We start from the raw sequence: 18,559 nt of genomic DNA, 5'->3' as shown, positions 1-18,559 counted from the left end.
GGCATCCATTAGTAAAATCCAAATAAAAATACTTGCCCAAATCTGTTTGAAAAATACTTGGGACAGTGAGCTTTTAATTGGTTTTCGGGGATGTAAGCTTTATGGTCGAGACTCGAGATTTGCGATTATTGGCCAAAAAGTAGCTCTTGGTATTAGCAATGAGAGGAAAAATTTCTTCATTCAGTAGAATGGAACCAAGCCATGTTAGATTTCAGAAATTGGTTGACTTTATAAAGAATAGCTAAGGGTAATAAATTTTAAGGAGGCAACTCATTTGGGTAAAAAGTTTGAGGGATTGTAAAAAGACATGACATGTACTATGTTAACTGTGGCTGTCTAACCCTTGTCCCTCTTTGTGTAATGTGTTTCCCAAAAAACAAAGTAATCGAAGTGTATGAAGGACAACTACTTATTCAAATCCCACTCCCCTTCCAACCAAACTGCACCTCCCTTGGTTGGATTTCAATGAGTTGGACCCAATGCAAGCTTGGGCCACCCAAAATGGGCAAGGAAAATACTTGCCCCTCTTATTATGGCCCCTTTTTGCTCTGCTGCATTGGGCCTTTTATCCAAAGCATTGCCTCGATTATATTACTCAAGCTTTAGTAGCTTGCAGATATTAGGGTTTGAGCTTGGGCACTTAAAGCCCAAGGAAAATAAAAAAGGATCAGGAACACTCTCAAAGCCCCCCCTCCTTCAAGGAGATAAAAAGTTTAAACAAAAGTGAAGAGTTTAAATTCAAATGACACTTTTTTCTCCCCATAAAAATGGAAATATGGGTGAAATTATGGATACTTTCGTCTGTATAACTTATTACTAATATATATATGGCCAATTGCAAATGTGGTAAGTTACCTCTACCAACAAACTCTAAAAGACAAGCCAAACAAGTTGCATAAGCCATTCAAAATATAAATTGCAAAGATGTGAACATGTTTCAACCCCCCTTCTTTTAACTTAGGGTGGGAATTTGATGAGACTTTCCATTGGGAAACAAAAGATTAGACAAAAACACAGAAACAGGATTGCGTGAAGAATAAGAAATCCTGCCGCATCTCACTACCAAAGTAATGATCCTTATTACTATTATTCTTTTTAACTATATTATCGCTCATGCATGAAAATGCAAGTGTCATTACACAATACACATTTATAAACAGTGCAGAGCATTAGCCGCGCAAAATAATTTAGCTATTTACTTCTCCTAAAGCAAAAAAAAGGTGCTCTTGCACTATAAGGAGGCTTGAAAAAGTCGATCGTTTACTCCAGCTCTATATAGCTGCAATTCTGATTCACTTTCAATGCTAATCTCAGTGTTAGCAGGTGCAAAAAGAACATCTCCTTCAGTAACTACTTCGCCTTTGGATGATCCCGCATGCATAATTCCCTCCCCAGCCATGACAAGGAAAATGGAAGGGCCTGAAACTGCTGGAAAAACTGTTGATGCCCCGTGGGGAAGAATACATCGATCCACCTCAAATTCATCAAAAGGTGGCAGGTACCTTCTTACATACGAATTCAGAGGAACTCCTTGCAGGATTTCAGGAAAGCCCTGCAGCATAGACAAATATCAATATTCATATATTTGTAATTTGCGTCTGATGGAGTAACAACATCACCAAGATAATCGATAAAAATAACCAAAAAAAAAAATCATTTATTAAGAAAATATTTAAATAAAATCATTTTTTTCTTGCACCAACAGTGAAGCACAATCATTAAACTCAATCTAAAGTGGGCAATATGTGTGTGTGTGTGTGACAGCATGTGAGAAATTTTATCCACTGTCAGGTCTGTCAGACCATTAATTGCCATTTATTGGTTTCATGCTATGCAACAACCATACTTTTGGCTGAAATAAACCCATAGAACCCATAAAATACCCCACTTGTAGGTTAACAATACAGATCTCAAATTACTAGTGGAAGTGGCTAGATGAACTCCATGACTACAAGGTTGCCAAAGGAAAGAAGTATTTCCTTTAAAGCAAACAACAAATCCAATTAAAACTGGATTAATACCTGAGAACATTCATTACCTGTTTGTATGTGAGCATGGAACAAAGAGTTTTGACATCACGGTGCTTGGGAGTAAGGCCAGCCCGTACAACATTGTCTGAAGTCGCCATGCATTCAATGCACTCACCGGATACATATGCATGCAGTTCATCTGCCCCAAGATACAATGCTTCACCAGGATTAAGCTTCACATAATTAAAAAAGAATGCTGATATGACACCAACATCAGCTGGATATTGCTTTTCCAACCGCAACACCAGTAGCTCCTTATCTGTTAATTTCCTCACCTGACGCAAGAGGGAATAAAGGTCTTATCGATCATCAAAAATATGAGGAAAAACAAAAGCAGGAACTTTTTTTTTTTTTTTTAAATGCTCCTTGTGCCTGTCATGCTCAATACCAAGTTAATCAGTGACCAAATGCCATCACATATAGAGTGATGAAAATTTAAGTTTATTTACATAAATTAGTGTAATTTTAAGGATCCGAGAGCTACTAACAACAAATTGATTTTAAAATTTGGCAATTTAGCACACATAAGGGATACATAGGGTGTAGTTGATCCAACTGTGGGTTCATAGAAATGCATATACTATAAGCAGTAATTGAGCGGTGCAAATATTGCTCAATTTAAATTGGCACAGCTTAATCCTCTCTCTCTCTCTCTTGATCAATATATATATGGGTGTGTGTGTGTGCGCTCCATAATTTCACATTTAATCAAATCTGGGTTCTAACAATTGAACATGACAGAAGTTTTTATTACATAGTGGCCATTATGTAGTAGGAAGCAGCATCTTCTTAAAGGGTAACTATAACAATCAAATCATCCTACAAATAAGAGCATAAAGCTCTACAAGAACAATCTTACTTATAGAACTACAAACACAAAAAGGAAATTATTAATTGCAACTGACCTGACTTTCAATTTGCAGACGACTTTTTATGTTAGATAACACTTTCGTTATCATCTCTTTGCTAGCCGACATGAGCTGGGTGAAAATTGACCGCAAAACAGATTTTACTTTTTCCTCCCCATCCTGCTCATTAATATGCAAGATTTGGTTTGCATATGCACTACCAACCAGTTCTACAATCTCAGGAACATTACAAAGCACACCCTTAAGCTCCTGGTAAGAAAATAGCAAGTTGCTCCAAGTAAATGATACTGAATTAACAAATCATGTGAGCATGCATAGAATACAAGCAAGCTTAGCTCGGCTACTACAATTACCAAATGTTCTACTACACCAGTCACCTTGTATACTTCATATCCATAATATAAACATTCAGTGAACCTCAAAACAGTACTTCTAAAGGAAGAAAAAAATTGTGAACCTGTCAGCAAAGAGGGAAATATTACCCCATTTCTCCGGCACATGCTCAATTTATGAGAAAAGGGATTCCTTTAAAAAAGTATAGTTTGTTTACGCTTTTAGTTTTATTATTGTCATTATTATTAGTAAGTTACCACACACTCAATGGGTTTTACATTCATGACCTCACCCTCCATGCAATATTGTGGGAGGAAATGCTATTTGAGCTAGAGCTCATTAGCAGTTTGTTCACATTTTTCATGAATAACTCCATCAAAGCTGCTGCACATACCTCAATAGTTAACAAAACACAAACACACACACACACACACACACACACACATGACTAACAATCCTCAGGCAGCAGAAAGCAGTTTTCAGCAAGGAGGGAAAGACTAATTTTTTATTTCCTTTTATTTGTCTCCCAAACAAAAACTACTAGGAAGTCCAACTTTTGTATTTAACTGAGATCAGTCAGAGCAAAGCTGACTGATGGTTAGGGATTAGGGATTCATCTTGTGACCTGAAGAGTGAAGTGTCATGAGAAGAATCCAAGGGAACTACAAAGAAGTTAATAATTCTCCATTAATCTGAACAAAGAAATTTACTAACTTTGTCATGGTAGTGTGAATAAAGGTTCAGCCAGTTGATAAACTTTTAATTCAGGAATTAAACGGGCATCACGATAGTTATGAGTTAATCATTTGATAGGTAGAGGTAAAATTAATTAAATGTGCACAAACATGAAGGCAAGAATGAGTTATATAATAAAACTGGGTGCCAATCAGAATTTTAATCAATAAAAAAAGGTACAGTCTTCTCCATTTTGAATGCAGCGGCAATCTCCCAGATTACTTTCATTATTCTAAACTGTTTAACAAACAAGCAATTCTAAGCAACCCATTTACTTATCACACCTATATCAGATCATCCACAAAACTCAAATTTGAGCTTGGATCCACAATACCAGTCAACAAAGAAATATCAAGTAAAAGCTTCACATATACAAAGCTACCTTGGATCTCATAATACCTCAATACTGATAAACCCGCAAAGGGCCTCAAACTCTGTTATTGCCAAAGCCATCTCAGGCTTGTGATTGTCGTCCTTATACACATCTGGTAGTGCCTTATGCAACGCCCTTGCCAACTCCTTATTGGGATGAGCCTGTATTGACAACGCTTTTGCCACAGAAAGTACCTATTTCCCACTAAAGAGTCAAAATCCCACAAAACCCTTCATAACCAAAAAATAAAAGATTCACACAACCCAACAAAGAAAACTCAAATTCCTGTCAAATCAAACCCAAAAACCCAACCATAAGCTTACTGAAACAAAGACAAAATTGTATAAAATACACAAATTTACACACATAAACACATGCATCCATATGTGGGACCTTTTACAAAAGAACAAAAAATCAGACTAAACCCATCAAATATTTAACATAGAAATCTTAAATTCCAGTCAAATCAAACCCAAAAACTCAACCAGAAATTTACTACAACAAAGCAATAAATGTAAAATAAAAAACAAAAAAGGCAAATTTACAAACCCAAACACATATATCCAAGATATAAAAATTCACGAAAAACCCATCAAATATTTAACATTTAAGACTAAAATTCCAGTCAAACCCAAAAACTCAACCAGAAAATAGACTACAACAAAGCAAAATTTTACAAAAACATAACTTTACACACCCAAACGCATATGTCCATAACTTAAAAAATTCACACACAACCCAATAAATATTGAACATTGAATGCTCAAATTTCAGTTAAATCAAACCCAGAAAAATCAATCAAAAGTTTACTAGTACAAAGAAAAATTTTACAAAAAAACCCAAATTTACAAACACAGACTCAAATATCAAGTTGCAGGAACATTAGTTGTACTCTCCACATAAGAATTTTTTTTATAAGAAAATTCACACTAAACCCGTCAAATACTTAACATAGAAATCTCAAATTCCAGTCGAATCAAGTCCAAAAACACCACCAGAAAACATACTAACACAAAGCAAAATTGTACCCAAAAAAAGGAAATTCAAATTCAAACTGATAGACAGAAACACATAGTGGGAAAAACATGAGCAGAATTAGTATATTGTACCTTAAACAAGAAAGGAAGATCACAACCCCAGTTGAGTAAAACCTTATCACCAAGCACATTAGGATTCTCCGAAATCCACTTCTTCAAGCTCACACCGACATCATCGTCAACGTCAACCGACACGCCATTGGAAGCGCGTGGGGCCTGGACCACAAACGAGGGCCCAGACTCGTGGGTGCCCATCCATAACTCGGCGTAAGGGCTGTCGGGTCGGGTCTCGGACCCCGAGTTCCGGGCATAGAGCCGCGCGACCCGAGAGTCGTGACCCTTTAGACCCCAGTCGTAGTTTTGGACTGAGCATCGTAGCCTGAGAAGATTCTTCTGAGAAGGTGTGGAATCCATTAGAAAGAGAGAGAGTTGGGGTCTAGAGTCTAGTTGTATTGGTGGCGGTGACGGTGGTGGCAGTGCATGTCGATGTTGGGCATTCTGGTTTTATGCTTTTTAAAGCGCCACGAGAAGAGAGGGAAATAAATACTTTTTTTTTTTTTTTTTTGGAGTGTGATAGAAAAAGACGAACGTAAAGACGAAGTTTGTCTGAGACACACACACACACGTTGTACTTTTCTTTTTATTTTTTAGGAAGCTTCCGCCTATAGTTTTTTTTTTTTTGGAAAAGGCAATTTGATTTTTCAGATTTTGGGACCAAATAAAATGTGATTGCAAGTCTCAGTAATATGCTTTTCTGACACTCAAAAAACAAGAAAAAGAAAAAGTAATATGCGTGTCTATTTTGCATTTTATCGTTTTTGGTAGCTTATTTATTAAATATAAGATTAAAATAATTAAAAATTAGTTTTTTAATTAAAAAATAACTAATTTTAGAGGATTTTAAACAAAAGTGAGATTAAAAAAAAAAGGTATTTTACACTTTGCCAAAAGAATCATTTTTCATCTCGTCCAAAATATAAAAAAAAAGGCATAAACCCCATAACACGAGTGAAATCTGTGTTACAACATTCAACCTATATTCTCTAAAGGTTGGTACAAATCCCAAGACATTCACCTGTAACTAAAGCTATGATGCCTCCCACTCCCACAACCCAATTAAAGGAAGTGACCACACTCATTGAAATAACGGCCAACTTAAAGGCTCCATATAAGTACCAGTCACTATCACACCAAAGTATGAGAGAATATTGGAGTAGTTTGTTTATTTTTGGCAAAAAGTCTCCTAAAGCTCATTTGGATGAGTGACCCATTGAAATTTTTTGCATGATAAAAATCTAACCCATTAATTTTTAAATCCAAATAATCTCTACCTCCATCTCCATTGTCACCCTAATTAAATTTATTGTCTCAAAATTGATCACACACACAACAATGTGTAGAAGAATGAGGATGAAAGCCCTTGCCTAATCAATATCAATGGTAGCGTTGAGCCTCTTGAGATACAAGAGGTCCTTGATGAGTTGGAAATATTTCTTTAGGTAATTGATGTCTTCAATATAGTAACACCGCCTGAGTATTTTTTTTTATTTTTTTTTTTGCTAGAGAGGCTATGTATAGATTATTATTAACTCTTTCTTTGGGGGGAGGGGCGTGTTTTAGGAGAGGCTACACGTATGGGCTAGTTGGCTCTCTCTCTCTCTCTCTCTCTCTATATATATATTTTGAGTCTGTTTTTACCAAATTTAATTCTTGAAAGAGGGTTAGTTACAAGTTTTGGAAATATAAACTTCAAATTTTATTTTTTTTAACTATGTATATAGTTTTGAGTTGATCCAAGTGGATTCGTCACTGCTGGTTACAATAGTAAGATGATTGCTAAGGAAATGGTATAAGTTTTGGTGCTTTTGGATCAAAAGACTATAATCAGGAGATGGATGAAAAATTATAACTTTCAAGTTAGTTTTCAAAATGTTTATAATTTATTGCTAATAAATAGGTTAAATTTGGTCAAGTCATCAACATAAAAACACGCTTTTATCTATATGACTATATATACCATAAAACCAAAGTCTATGACCAATGTTTGACTCTCTTCTTTTTTTTTTTTTTTTTTTTTTTTTACTTCCTTATAACTATTCCCCCCCCCCCCCCCAAAAAAAAAAAAAAAACAAAACTCAAATACTTTCTAGAACTAAAACCCGATAACATAGAAAAATATAATATAATCTAATGTATAATAGTGTCTATTGTATTAATGTATTTATATTTAGTTTTTAAAATTTTTGCTTAATGGTTTGTTTATCTCACTATGTATTGTAGTTTACGCTTGATTGTTTGTACTAAACCAATATGGGATCATCTTTGTGTACAAGAAGGAAAATGAGATTTTGAGTAATTGTTTAACTATACATACATACCTACATACATATATATATATATATATATATTTATATAACTAAATAATTTAGCTTAGAATAAATTATAAATAATTTTAGTATAATGAAAAATATAGTGCACAATTTTTTTGAGTTAAAGTTAATTTATGAAATATATTTTTTCCTTAAGAACTTTATTGTATTTACTCTTTAGTTGGCCCCCTTGGAAAATATTCCTGGCTCCGCCACTAATGTCACTTACTTTTCAGGTATAAAATTCCATTGAAGGTTGAAGATTGACCATATTCATTTTATTTGATAATTTCAAATAATCTCTTAGACTATCACACAAAAATAAATAAATAAATAATGAATATATTATTCTTAAAATCTCACACTCAATAGCTTTCTTGTGCATCACACAGATTAGTGACTAATATGTACTATTTTGAAACTTATTTAAATTATTGATGATGGCTCAAAGTTTAGGTAACTCATTTAATAGTTAATAATTAGAAAATTTAAAACTCTATTGGTGAAATTAGTGGAAGCACTAGAGGATCTCCATTCTAATTTTCTAATTTTGGTTTAGAAAGTGACACTTTATATGTTTCGGCTAGGAATGGCTACGAGTAGAGTTTGGTTGGATTGTCCTCCAACCTGCCACTCGACTCAATTGTATCGAGTTTTAGAAACTTAAACTCATAACCAACCAGTGGAATGTGTGTTGTTGACAAACAACCTTCAGATTTTTGAAGGTCAGATTGGTCAAAGTTGTCATCCTCCTTGTTGATGGTATTTTAGATTTGGCAAAGATCATACTAGATTTGGTAGATATCTCAACAAACCTAACTGAGATCTCATTAAATTTGGTGAGATCTTTGTTAGATCTGGCAAGATCTGAATGGTGAAGAGAGACAGCAAGGTGGAGAAGGATGAACAACAAAAAGGATTGATGGGTCAATTGGAGTGAATTTTTTCAAAAGGGGAAAATCACCACTCAAATTGATGTTGATTGATTTGGATGCTCTACACCTGCCATCGACCACTGCATTGCATGGATCAAGTAGTTTTCGATTCAAATGACTCCAGGTACGATGATTTTGTTGGGTTTGGGTCTGGGTTGGATAGCACTTGTCTTAGCCCCATTCTTTGAGCACTTAGTACACCGAGAGAATTACTTTCTTCCTGTACATAATAGTGGATTCTGTTACAAAAATTTATTGTTGAACTCATCATTCAAGTGAGATGAGGGAGCATTGCTCCAAAGTATTAAAAAATGGTAAACTACATATTTGATCCCTATCTTTTACATCATATTTTAATTTAGTCCATAACCTTTTAATTGTGTTAATTTGGTCTCTAACCTTTTAATTGTGTTAATTTGGTCCCTAACCTTTCGATGTCATGTCAATTTAATCTCTGTCGCTATCTCTTGGATGGAAAAGTCTGACGTGTCAAACGCCCTAAATTTTAAAAAAAAAAATTGCCACATCAACTGCCACTTGGACTAACAGGTCTATTTTTTTTTTTTTTTAGAACACGTCAATTTTTTTTTTTAAACCCAAACAAAATCTTTTTAGTTGATAATAAGGCTGTGTTTGTTTCGGTTGAAAATGGATTTGGGAAAACAATTTACACTTTGCCATGTGTTTGGTTGCGCATGGAAAATTTGGTCAAATGGAAAATCATTTTCGTTGACTGTAAAATGAGCTTGGCTGAAGTGTAAAATAGATTACAGATCTATTTTACCTTTAAATCATTTAACACAAAAAAAAACCCGAACCAAGAGAGAGAGAGAGAGAGAGAGAGAGGCCGATCACCGTCAAAGAGAGAGAGCCGCCCACCGTCAGAGAGAGAGAGGCTGGTCACCTGAACTTGAGATCGACTTCACCACCATCTGGGCCATGCCTCTCACCGCCGATCAAGCAAAGATTGACTCCACCGCCGATCTGCCCTGTTTCTCTCTTCCTTCCTCTGCCACCCATGTCACCGACTACCATATTTCTCTCTACCCATGTCGAGCAAACCACAGCAAGACGAGTGACCCACCGTGACCTAGTCACCTCCACCTCACGATCTTGCCTCCGTTGCCTCTAGATTGAACCCAGTCACGTCTCGCTCTTCCTTCTTCTCTCAATTTGACCGGATTTGATGAATTTTTTTGTTGGGTTTTGTTTCTTATGTTTATCTATTGAGAAATGATATTATATATTTGTTTGGAAGCTGAGAAAATGTGAGCAACAAGTAGAAAATGTGTTTTTAATAATATTTTCAAGAGCACAACCAAACACTAAAAAATATTTTTCAAAGTATTTTTTAAAATGCCACCAAACACCTGAAAATATTTCTTTTCTGAAAAATATTTTCACCTGAAAATATTTTACACTTGAAAAACATTTTTCATCGAACTAAACATAGCCTAAATTTTGCTTATTTCATTAAACAAGGGCATACCCGCATAACTCGCTCAGGCATGTGAAATCAACTAGATGAGGTTAAACCGCTTCGAGACATGGTATCCACTAACTTTAGTTGCCATGGACTTCATGCCTTGAATTAGCCAAGCCATAGATAGCCTCTATAATCCACAAACACTTCCCAAAAAATAAAATAAAATAAAATAAAAAATTACTACAAATTAAAAACAAAAATCATGTTTGAAATGCAAAAGTTATTGATGAGAACACGCATGGTTAAGCAATGAAAGAGCGAATCTGAGTAGAAACAGCAATGATTCGAATCGAATAAAAATTTTCAAAACGTTGGGATTTGAAGATTGAACAATGTGACTAATCAAAAACCTAAAACCGTTTGATTTTTTCAAAGAAAACAAAATAGAAAATGAGAAATCCCTAAAATCTAAAATAGTAATTATGGATTTGAGGGAGATAGTGTTTTAGATGGGTCTACCCCAGTTTAACGAAATAAGCAAAATTTATTATCAAACTAAAAAAGATTTGATTTGGGATTTAAAAAAAATATATATTTGATGTGTTCTCTAAAAAAAAAGTTAGTATAGGTGGTAGTTGATATGACAATTATTTATTTATTATTTTAAATTTAGGCTGTTTGACATGTCAGATTTTTCCATTTAAGAGATAAATAATGACAAAAACTAAATTGATACGACATTGAAATGATATAGATCAAATTGACACAATTGAAATGTTAAGGACTAAATTAATTGAGATATAATGTAAAAATAGGGATCAAATATGTAGTTTATCCTTAAAAAAAATTTCCATGTCTAACCTATGTTAAATTATACCGTTCAATATAAAGGTGCAATTAATTATTACGAAAGACTCACCTGTAAGTCAAGTCCAATTTTTCTAAATCACAATGGAGTCAAGACGTCATTTTTATAAATCATTAGATGGATAAAGTTTCACCTTTTTCTCAAGATTTAGATGTGCAAAAATTTGACAATGGCTAACAGAGTAAACATGAGGTAGGTAAAATGTAATGAATTGGTTCAATCATAATGAAAAAATGTAATTCAAGTTTTATTTTCTTTTAACAACGGTCTTGAAGTTATGGTGATGAAGTGATTTTTAGTCTGGTCATTTTTCATTTTTCCCCCATCTGCCTTCTTCTGAATAATTTGTTCAAATATTTTGAATGAATTCAAAATGTAGTTTTTGATTAATTTGACTTCTCAACAACAAGATGTTTGAATGAATCTTTTATTTTATTTTATTCATGTTTGAATGAACTTGAAATAGATTTAGGTTGGTGAAAATTGATTTCTTATCTTTCGTTGAATGAATAAAGTTAATTTGTTTTCGCTATAAAAAAAAAAAAAACAAAATTAATTTGTTTTAAAAATATCGTTATCAATTCTCTCATGAGTTTACTCCAAGTTATTCGCTTTAACTATGAGTTTTAAATATAGTCATATACATATTCGTAGCAATCAATTGGTAAAATATTTGTTTCTAAAAAAAAAATGGTAAAATATTAAGAATTTCAAGGTAATTATAAAAATATTCATGGAGTATGATAAATGTGTACTCATTTTTCTCACATAATAATAGGTGTTACTAATTAAATTAATGGTAAGATATACTTTTCATGTGAAAGAAAGAAGTATGCATTTCTTGTACTCTTAAAGTATTCTTAAATTTTCTAGAAATGATGACTTAGGTTTTTTTTTTTTTGGGGGTGTGGAGGTGGGAGATAGATGATAGATGATAGATCATTGAGCTAAGGCTTAGTTTATGGCCATTTGACCTAAAGAACTAAAAGTGATTGATGAGAAATCAATACCTTAATAAAAAATAACTATGAATAATAAGTATAAAGAAGACGAGATGATCCAATTAAAGTAAACAAAATAGTCAAATAAATAAATAAATAAATGTAGGGATATTGGGCCCAGGAGCCCATTACCCATGTATGTACTAGGCCTAAAGCCCGAGCCGAGGATTGAGACCGTCCGAGAAAAGGTAAATGTTATGAAGGGAGTCTGTGTTAGCAGATGATGAGGTCGGTGTTGGTTATAATGGCACGGAAGTATAGGCCGAGGACGAATGTCACCTCGGATAAACAAAGCTGAGGTTCGAATAGGTGATATGCCATCCAAGGGGACGTTCCCGGAAATTCTGCAGGCACAGATAAGCATATTCAAAAACAAAGTGCAGAGGGAGGTCCTAAAATATCTTGAGGGAAAACTGATACCACCGCATTAAAGGTTCTGCAACTAACTTTCTGGCTGCATTAATGTGGAGAAGACCCCTGAACAAGGCTAGATTGGCCGTCCCAACGCACAAAGGAGCCTGAGGGGGTGTCCGATGGGACAGACACTCAAGTAGAGGCTTGGATGGTCAACAAGTGAAAGGCCAAGATCATTTAAAGGGAACTATATAATGGAAGGAACCCACTATGGAAAGGGGATCAAGAAATCAAGGGGAAAATACTGCAGCAATCAGGAACCAATCTTGTAATCAAACCTAAGAACAATATATAAGAGTTGTGCTCCTCGGATATTGCCGAGGACATTTTTCTTCAACACAAACCCGTCTGTTTTCATTCTTTTGTCATTTCAATCTACCTTAGTATTGGTTTGAATCATTAAAGCCTAGTTTTTTCTAACCCACTATCTACAAATTCATTGTTTTGGGTTTTTTGGGCTTAAGTCCACCAACCTTTGGGCTAGGGAACTCAAATCAGGTCCTTACAATAAATATTCCAAATAATTGTAAAAAAAAAAAAAGGGTCAAAACCTCAAACAAACCCCACAGAAAAGAGATTTAATTTTTTTTTAATTTTTTTTTTTATAAAAGGCTTAAAACATATAGAAAAGAGTACAATGATATTAGGCTATAACACTACTGAAGTCAAAATGAAATTGCCATTACAAAACTCTCGTTTTTATTTTATTTTAGGCGAAAAACACATTTTGGTCCCTACATTTTCGCACGATTTCTACTTTGGTCCCTAAATTTTATTTTTACCGCTTTTAGTCCCTATTTAGAAAAACGCCTTCTGTTTTAGTCATTTCCGTCAGTGCCGTTAGGGCACTGACCTATGTGGCAAACGGAATTATTAAAATAATAATAAAAAATTTTATTTTGTCATTAAAAAATGCCAAGTCAGCATTTAAATTTTAAAAAATAATTTATTAAATTTAACTAAATAAAAAAATAAAAAACAGAAATAAAAATAAAAAATCACACTAATTAAGATTAAAGTGTTCTTGAAACCCAGAACAACAACAACTCATACACAAACCCAGAAATTAAAATTCAAAAATTAAAATTTGGGTTCAAAATATACATTTCTTGAAACTTTTTGTTTTCACGTTTCTGTTTTAGTCCTTTCTCGGTGGCCATGGCACTGAGATCCGACGATAGAAAATCGTCTTTCGAGGTTCTGAGCCAAAGCATGTCTTTCGAAGAAGACGAATCCTTATTCTTCTACCGCTCAAACTCAGATCCAATCCAAAACGGCGTCGTCGTCCAATCCAAGCCCAATCCCAATCGCAAGAAACGGAAACACAGGCGAAAGAAACTGATCCACTCCGAGTCCTCCATTCGCGAAGATCCGATCGCCAAAGCAACACTCGATCCCGATATGAGCCGCATCAATGGATTGGAATCGAACTGCACGCACAGTTACAACGTCGAGAGCAGTAGCGTGTGTACGGTGGTGACGGAGCCGGATTTCCAGAATGTGCGCGGCGAGGGTGATTAGTGGGTTTGTGGCTGTGGGTTGATTTTCTTGGCCTGGGTTGTTGTGGGTTTGTGAGTTTTGCTGATCTGGGTTTGTGGATTTGTGGTAGATTGGTGCACTGATCTGTGGCGGATTTGTGGGTTCATGGGTTTGTGAGATTTGTTGATCTGGGTTTGTGGGTTTTTGGCGGATTGGTATACTGATCTGTGGCGAATTTGTGGGTTATGATTCAAAGGCTGGGTTTGAGAGAATGGTGGGATTTGGAGGATGGTGGAGATCGGTGGGTTTTCAATTTGGATTTGATTTTGTGTTTCGATGGATTGTTGGGTTTCCAACTTGGAGATTGGTGTTGATTTTGTGAACAAAGAGGATGCAGGTCTTTTGATTTTAATGGGTGTATGTTGGGTTAAAATTTTTGAATGTGCAGATCTGTTTCTGGGTTTGATTGTTGGTGTATGTTGATTTCTGGGTTTTCAATTTTGGTGGGTGTATGTTGATTTCTGGATTTTGGTTGGTGTATGTTGATTATTGTTTGATCTAATTTCTGAATTTCGATTTGTTTGGTTACAAAGAACGTACTGGAAAGGCAAAGAAAAGAAAAGACAAGAACTAGGAATTAATTTACTAAAAACATGAAAAATATGAACGGTAAGAAAACGAAGAACACAGAGATGATCTTCCAACAAAATAATGAAAAGAAAAAAAAAATTATGTTAATTATTAATTATTATTTAAATAATTAAATAATAACTAAAATTTTATTTTATTTTAAAATGCTGATGTGGCATATAAAAATGCCACTTAATCGCCACATCAACGCCACATCGGCGCCACGTCTGCTAATAGGGTTTTCCGTCTGCCACCTAGGATTTTGCCCTAACGGCACTGACGGAAAGGACTAAAACAGAATGCGTTTTTCTAAATAGGGACTAAAAGCGGTAAAAAAAAACTTAGGGACCAAAGTGGGAATCGCGTTAAAATGTAGGGATGAAAATGGGTTTTTCGCCTTTATTTATTTTTTTTTTTTATATATATATATATATATTTAAAATTTCATACACTACTTAATTTGTGGGCATGTAAGGGTTTGACCTATTTGATTGGGAGGTTAGAAAAGTGAGAGGATAGAAAATGTATATATTGTGAAAATATAATATCTAGCCTTATATCATGTCCATGACTCATTTTGATAGCCATTGCATTAGTTTTATTGACCATTGGTCTAGGATTCACATGCATCATCATGCTATGACCTAAATATGTTGTAACTTATGTTAAGCATTTTTTTTTAAAGTCCAATTATGTTATTTTATATAACCTATGACAGTCCTAAATAACATGTACCCTAATCTCAAGGAATCGACTCAATTACCTATAAGTAACTATTTTGAATTCCGAATGTAGTCCTTTTCTCCTTGACTATATATATAGTTGCTACTTTGAGATTGTTTGATTACTACCCTATAGACTATAGTTTTCCATCCCCTAAATTCTCCTATTTGAGTGTTGTTTTTATATATTTTTGTATGGCCATAAGAAAGCAAGTACTCCAAAAACAGACATAGTGTGAGTTTGGATACAGCTGAAGTCCAAACTCACCTGCGTTTGCGTTTTAAACAGTGGGTTCTGTGCATTGTTCATGGGATCCACAAGTACAGAATTTTGCAAAATAACTTTAAAACTGGGTCCCACGACACTATTCACACATTTAAAAATTATTTTGTTATAGTATTTTCAGTTTTCAATTTTCAGCAATAAACGGTATCCAAACAGACCCATATATGTATAAATATAATGCAAGTAAATTATTTTTGGCATGGCTGAAACTGCTGGACCCAATGAGGCTAGGATAAGAAGATGACCACGTTACAAAAGGACAGCACGTGGTTGAGAGAATTTCGTGGGTCGACGAAGATATCAATAAAAGCCAAAGGGACATAAGGAATTGATAGCGACAACAGAAGATTCCATCGTTAGAAATAAAGATCTAGGGGTAATCGAATTGGATTAGGTTGGTGCAGACTACAAGAGTGGTCACAAGCTCAGTCATAGTTCACGAGTTATGACACATTGAGAGCATCCACATCAGTGGATGCAAAGTCTTGCAAATGCAAAAAATCCTTCATTTTACACATTTTGACCAAAAAAAAAAAAAAACACCCACATTAGTGGATGTAAAAATATGCATAAATGAACAATTGCTACAGCAACTATGCATATATGCACAGTTACTGTAGCACTTGCATTTATTATTTTATTAATTTTCTTCTCTCTCTTGTCTCTGATTGCTCTCCATTTTTCTCGTTTTTTCTCTCTCTTGTCTCTACTTCTTTTTCCTTCTCTCTACTTCTTTTTCCTTCTCTCTTTTCCTTCTGGCTCCAACCCTCACCGTCCTCGTCATCGGCCTCACCGTCCTCGTCATTGACGTCATTGGCTTCATCGGAACCCACGTCTCCATGGCCCTGAAGCGATGAGGCAACGGGTTTTGAATGGGTCTATTCACCGACTTGAATAGGTCTAGGGCCGATCGGGGTGGTGATTACTTTGGGTCTTGAATGGGTCTATTCGTCAACTTGAATGGGTCTAGGGCTGATCGAGGTTGGTGATGACTTTGGATCTTGAATGGGTCTGTTCGCCGACTTGAATGGATCTAGGGCTGATCGGGGTGGGTGATGACTTTGCGTGATAAAGAATGAAACTTTGAAAGAGAGACAAAGAGAGAGAAAGAGGCGATGAGGGAGAGATAGGTGATTGAATGGGTTTCGGATTGGGTCTGTGAGAGAGAGAGAGGCGATAAGGGAGAGAATAATAAAAAATTGTAAAAGAATGAATATTTTATTGAATAAATGTGTAGAATAGATAAACTGATATGGGTGTTGTAAAAATGAGTGTGTAAAATAGAAAAAGTAGCTTTTTTGTGCAAAATAGATGAAAAGTTTGCATCCACTGATGTGGATGCTTTAACACTATCTTCTTCTTGGGTCATTGGGTCAGGTGTGGTCACTGGTCACTGGTGAGTAAATTCCTTTTTAGGGTGTGTAGCGCCCATTATAGTTCATCATAGTCACATCTTGAATCTCTCAAAAAAAAAAATTTTTTTTTTGATGGAATAAAAATGTACATTATGAGTTACAACTCATATTTTTTGTTGCATAAACTAATTTATTGTATTTTTTTTGTTATATATATTATCCATAGTAAGGTAGGGGATTTGAAGTTTTAAAATATCTACTTTGGAACATTTGAAGAAACCAATTGGGTTATAAGATTATATTTGTACATAATTTAACTTTATTTGTCAAAATATTTTTAAAGTATTAATTAAAATATTAAATATTCCTCTAATTTTTTTTTGTTATACTCTAAAAAAAAAAACATTAAATGCATTTGAACTTGTGCCCAGGGGCGGCTCCATGTTGAAGCCAAGGTGGTCATAGGATCATCTTGACTTAAGAAAAAAATAATTATTTTATATAAATTTACAAAATTTTATGATTTTTTTACCCTAAAAATAATTTTGTGACTACTCTAAATTTTTTTAGGCCCAACATAATTACACTTTGGACAAATTTTAGCAACAAACTTGGTTGTAAACTAAAACTACAACTCCACTCAATGTATTTTTTTTATTGGATGTGAATTTTGACAAATCTACCATTGGATTACCATTGCAAACTTTTAAAAAGATCAAAGTTTAGTAGCTATATTATCAATCAAATGTTTAAATCTTGAGTTTTTGTAATCGAAAATTAGACATAAAAATAAGTTTGTGGATCGAATATTAAATAATATTCGATTGACATAAAATTTAACATGTGTTTTAAGAACATAAAAAAAATATTTAATTCAACGATTAGATTTTCAAAATATGTAGTCATGTTAATTTGTTTAGTGAAAGTTGTAACTTTAGGCCACAACTAAGTTTGAGCCAAACTTTTTCCTTAAACTTTAGTCCCCTTAACAATATATTAGGCTCTTACAAATAAAAAGAATATGTCAAAAAAAATTCTATTTAACTAAAATTTTGAAAGAGATGTAACTTATAGCATTGATAATGAGACTATCATGTAATGATTTTAAAATAAGAAAACTCGTAGAAGAAAATTGTAAGACTTTATGTATTTATATTTTTTTTTTTGGTCAATATATGAAGTTCTCTTTTTATTAAATTTTGTATAATTTAAGTTTCTTAATGACCACCTTGAAATTTTTTTTTGAAGCCGCCACTGCTTGTTCCTTAAGAATATTCGTTAACAAAATTCTCTTTCATTTTCTCTATTTAAGTTAGGCTTATGTACACATGGTCATTTTTGCAAGTAGTAATTTAAATTTGAGCGGATTAAATTCCCTTTAATTTAAAATGGAAGAATATTGTATGTTTTTTAAGTTTTGGAATAGTTTCTAAACTTTCAAAATTTATAATTTACATTATTGAATATTTTTTTATAGAAATAATTATAATATGCTGCTAATCTTGTAACTCGAACCCCTTTTTCTCTAGATTTCCAAACACTTTATGCATGGAAGGTGCTAATTCAGCTACACCATTGAATATTATAATGATATTAAGTGTCCATTTCGTCATAGTCTATCACAGTTTTGTAGTTAAAAACAATGTTTTTCTATTTTTCTCCATTATAACGTTTTTTTGGGTGGGTTCATGGAATTA

At 34.0% G+C, this 18,559-nt stretch overlaps 1 protein-coding gene across 1 annotated transcript; it reads right to left on the bottom strand.

Annotated features, from left to right (window-relative positions):
- Window positions 1-933: 933 nt before the first annotated feature.
- LOC126713883 (mannose-6-phosphate isomerase 1) lies at window positions 934-5,946 on the bottom strand. Its single transcript, XM_050413823.1, has 5 exons — window positions 5,450-5,946; window positions 4,367-4,534; window positions 2,936-3,148; window positions 2,039-2,305; window positions 934-1,552 (listed from the first exon to the last, which is right to left on the bottom strand). Exons 1-5 carry the CDS (start codon window positions 5,789-5,791, stop codon window positions 1,232-1,234), a joined length of 1,311 nt encoding a protein of 436 aa, XP_050269780.1. The 5' UTR covers window positions 5,792-5,946; the 3' UTR covers window positions 934-1,231.
- Window positions 5,947-18,559: the final 12,613 nt, after the last annotated feature.

This window comes from Quercus robur, chromosome 2 (genome assembly GCF_932294415.1).
Source record: "Quercus robur chromosome 2, dhQueRobu3.1, whole genome shotgun sequence".
Classification (NCBI taxonomy): domain Eukaryota; kingdom Viridiplantae; phylum Streptophyta; class Magnoliopsida; order Fagales; family Fagaceae; genus Quercus; species Quercus robur.
This window is presented reverse-complemented; position numbering and strand designations above follow the sequence as displayed.

Excerpts from the sequence above, each read along its gene's own strand:
- LOC126713883 (XM_050413823.1), bottom strand. The coding sequence starts at position 5,791 with ATGGATTCCACACCTTCTCAGAAGAATCTTCTCAGGCTACGATGCTCA. Across the intron at positions 3,149-4,366 it reads GCGGGTTTATCAGTATTGAG|GAGCTTAAGGGTGTGCTTTG; the intron begins GTATTATGAGAT and ends TTTTCTTACCAG. Across the intron at positions 1,553-2,038 it reads CCATGCTCACATACAAACAG|GGCTTTCCTGAAATCCTGCA; the intron begins GTAATGAATGTT and ends TCTATGCTGCAG.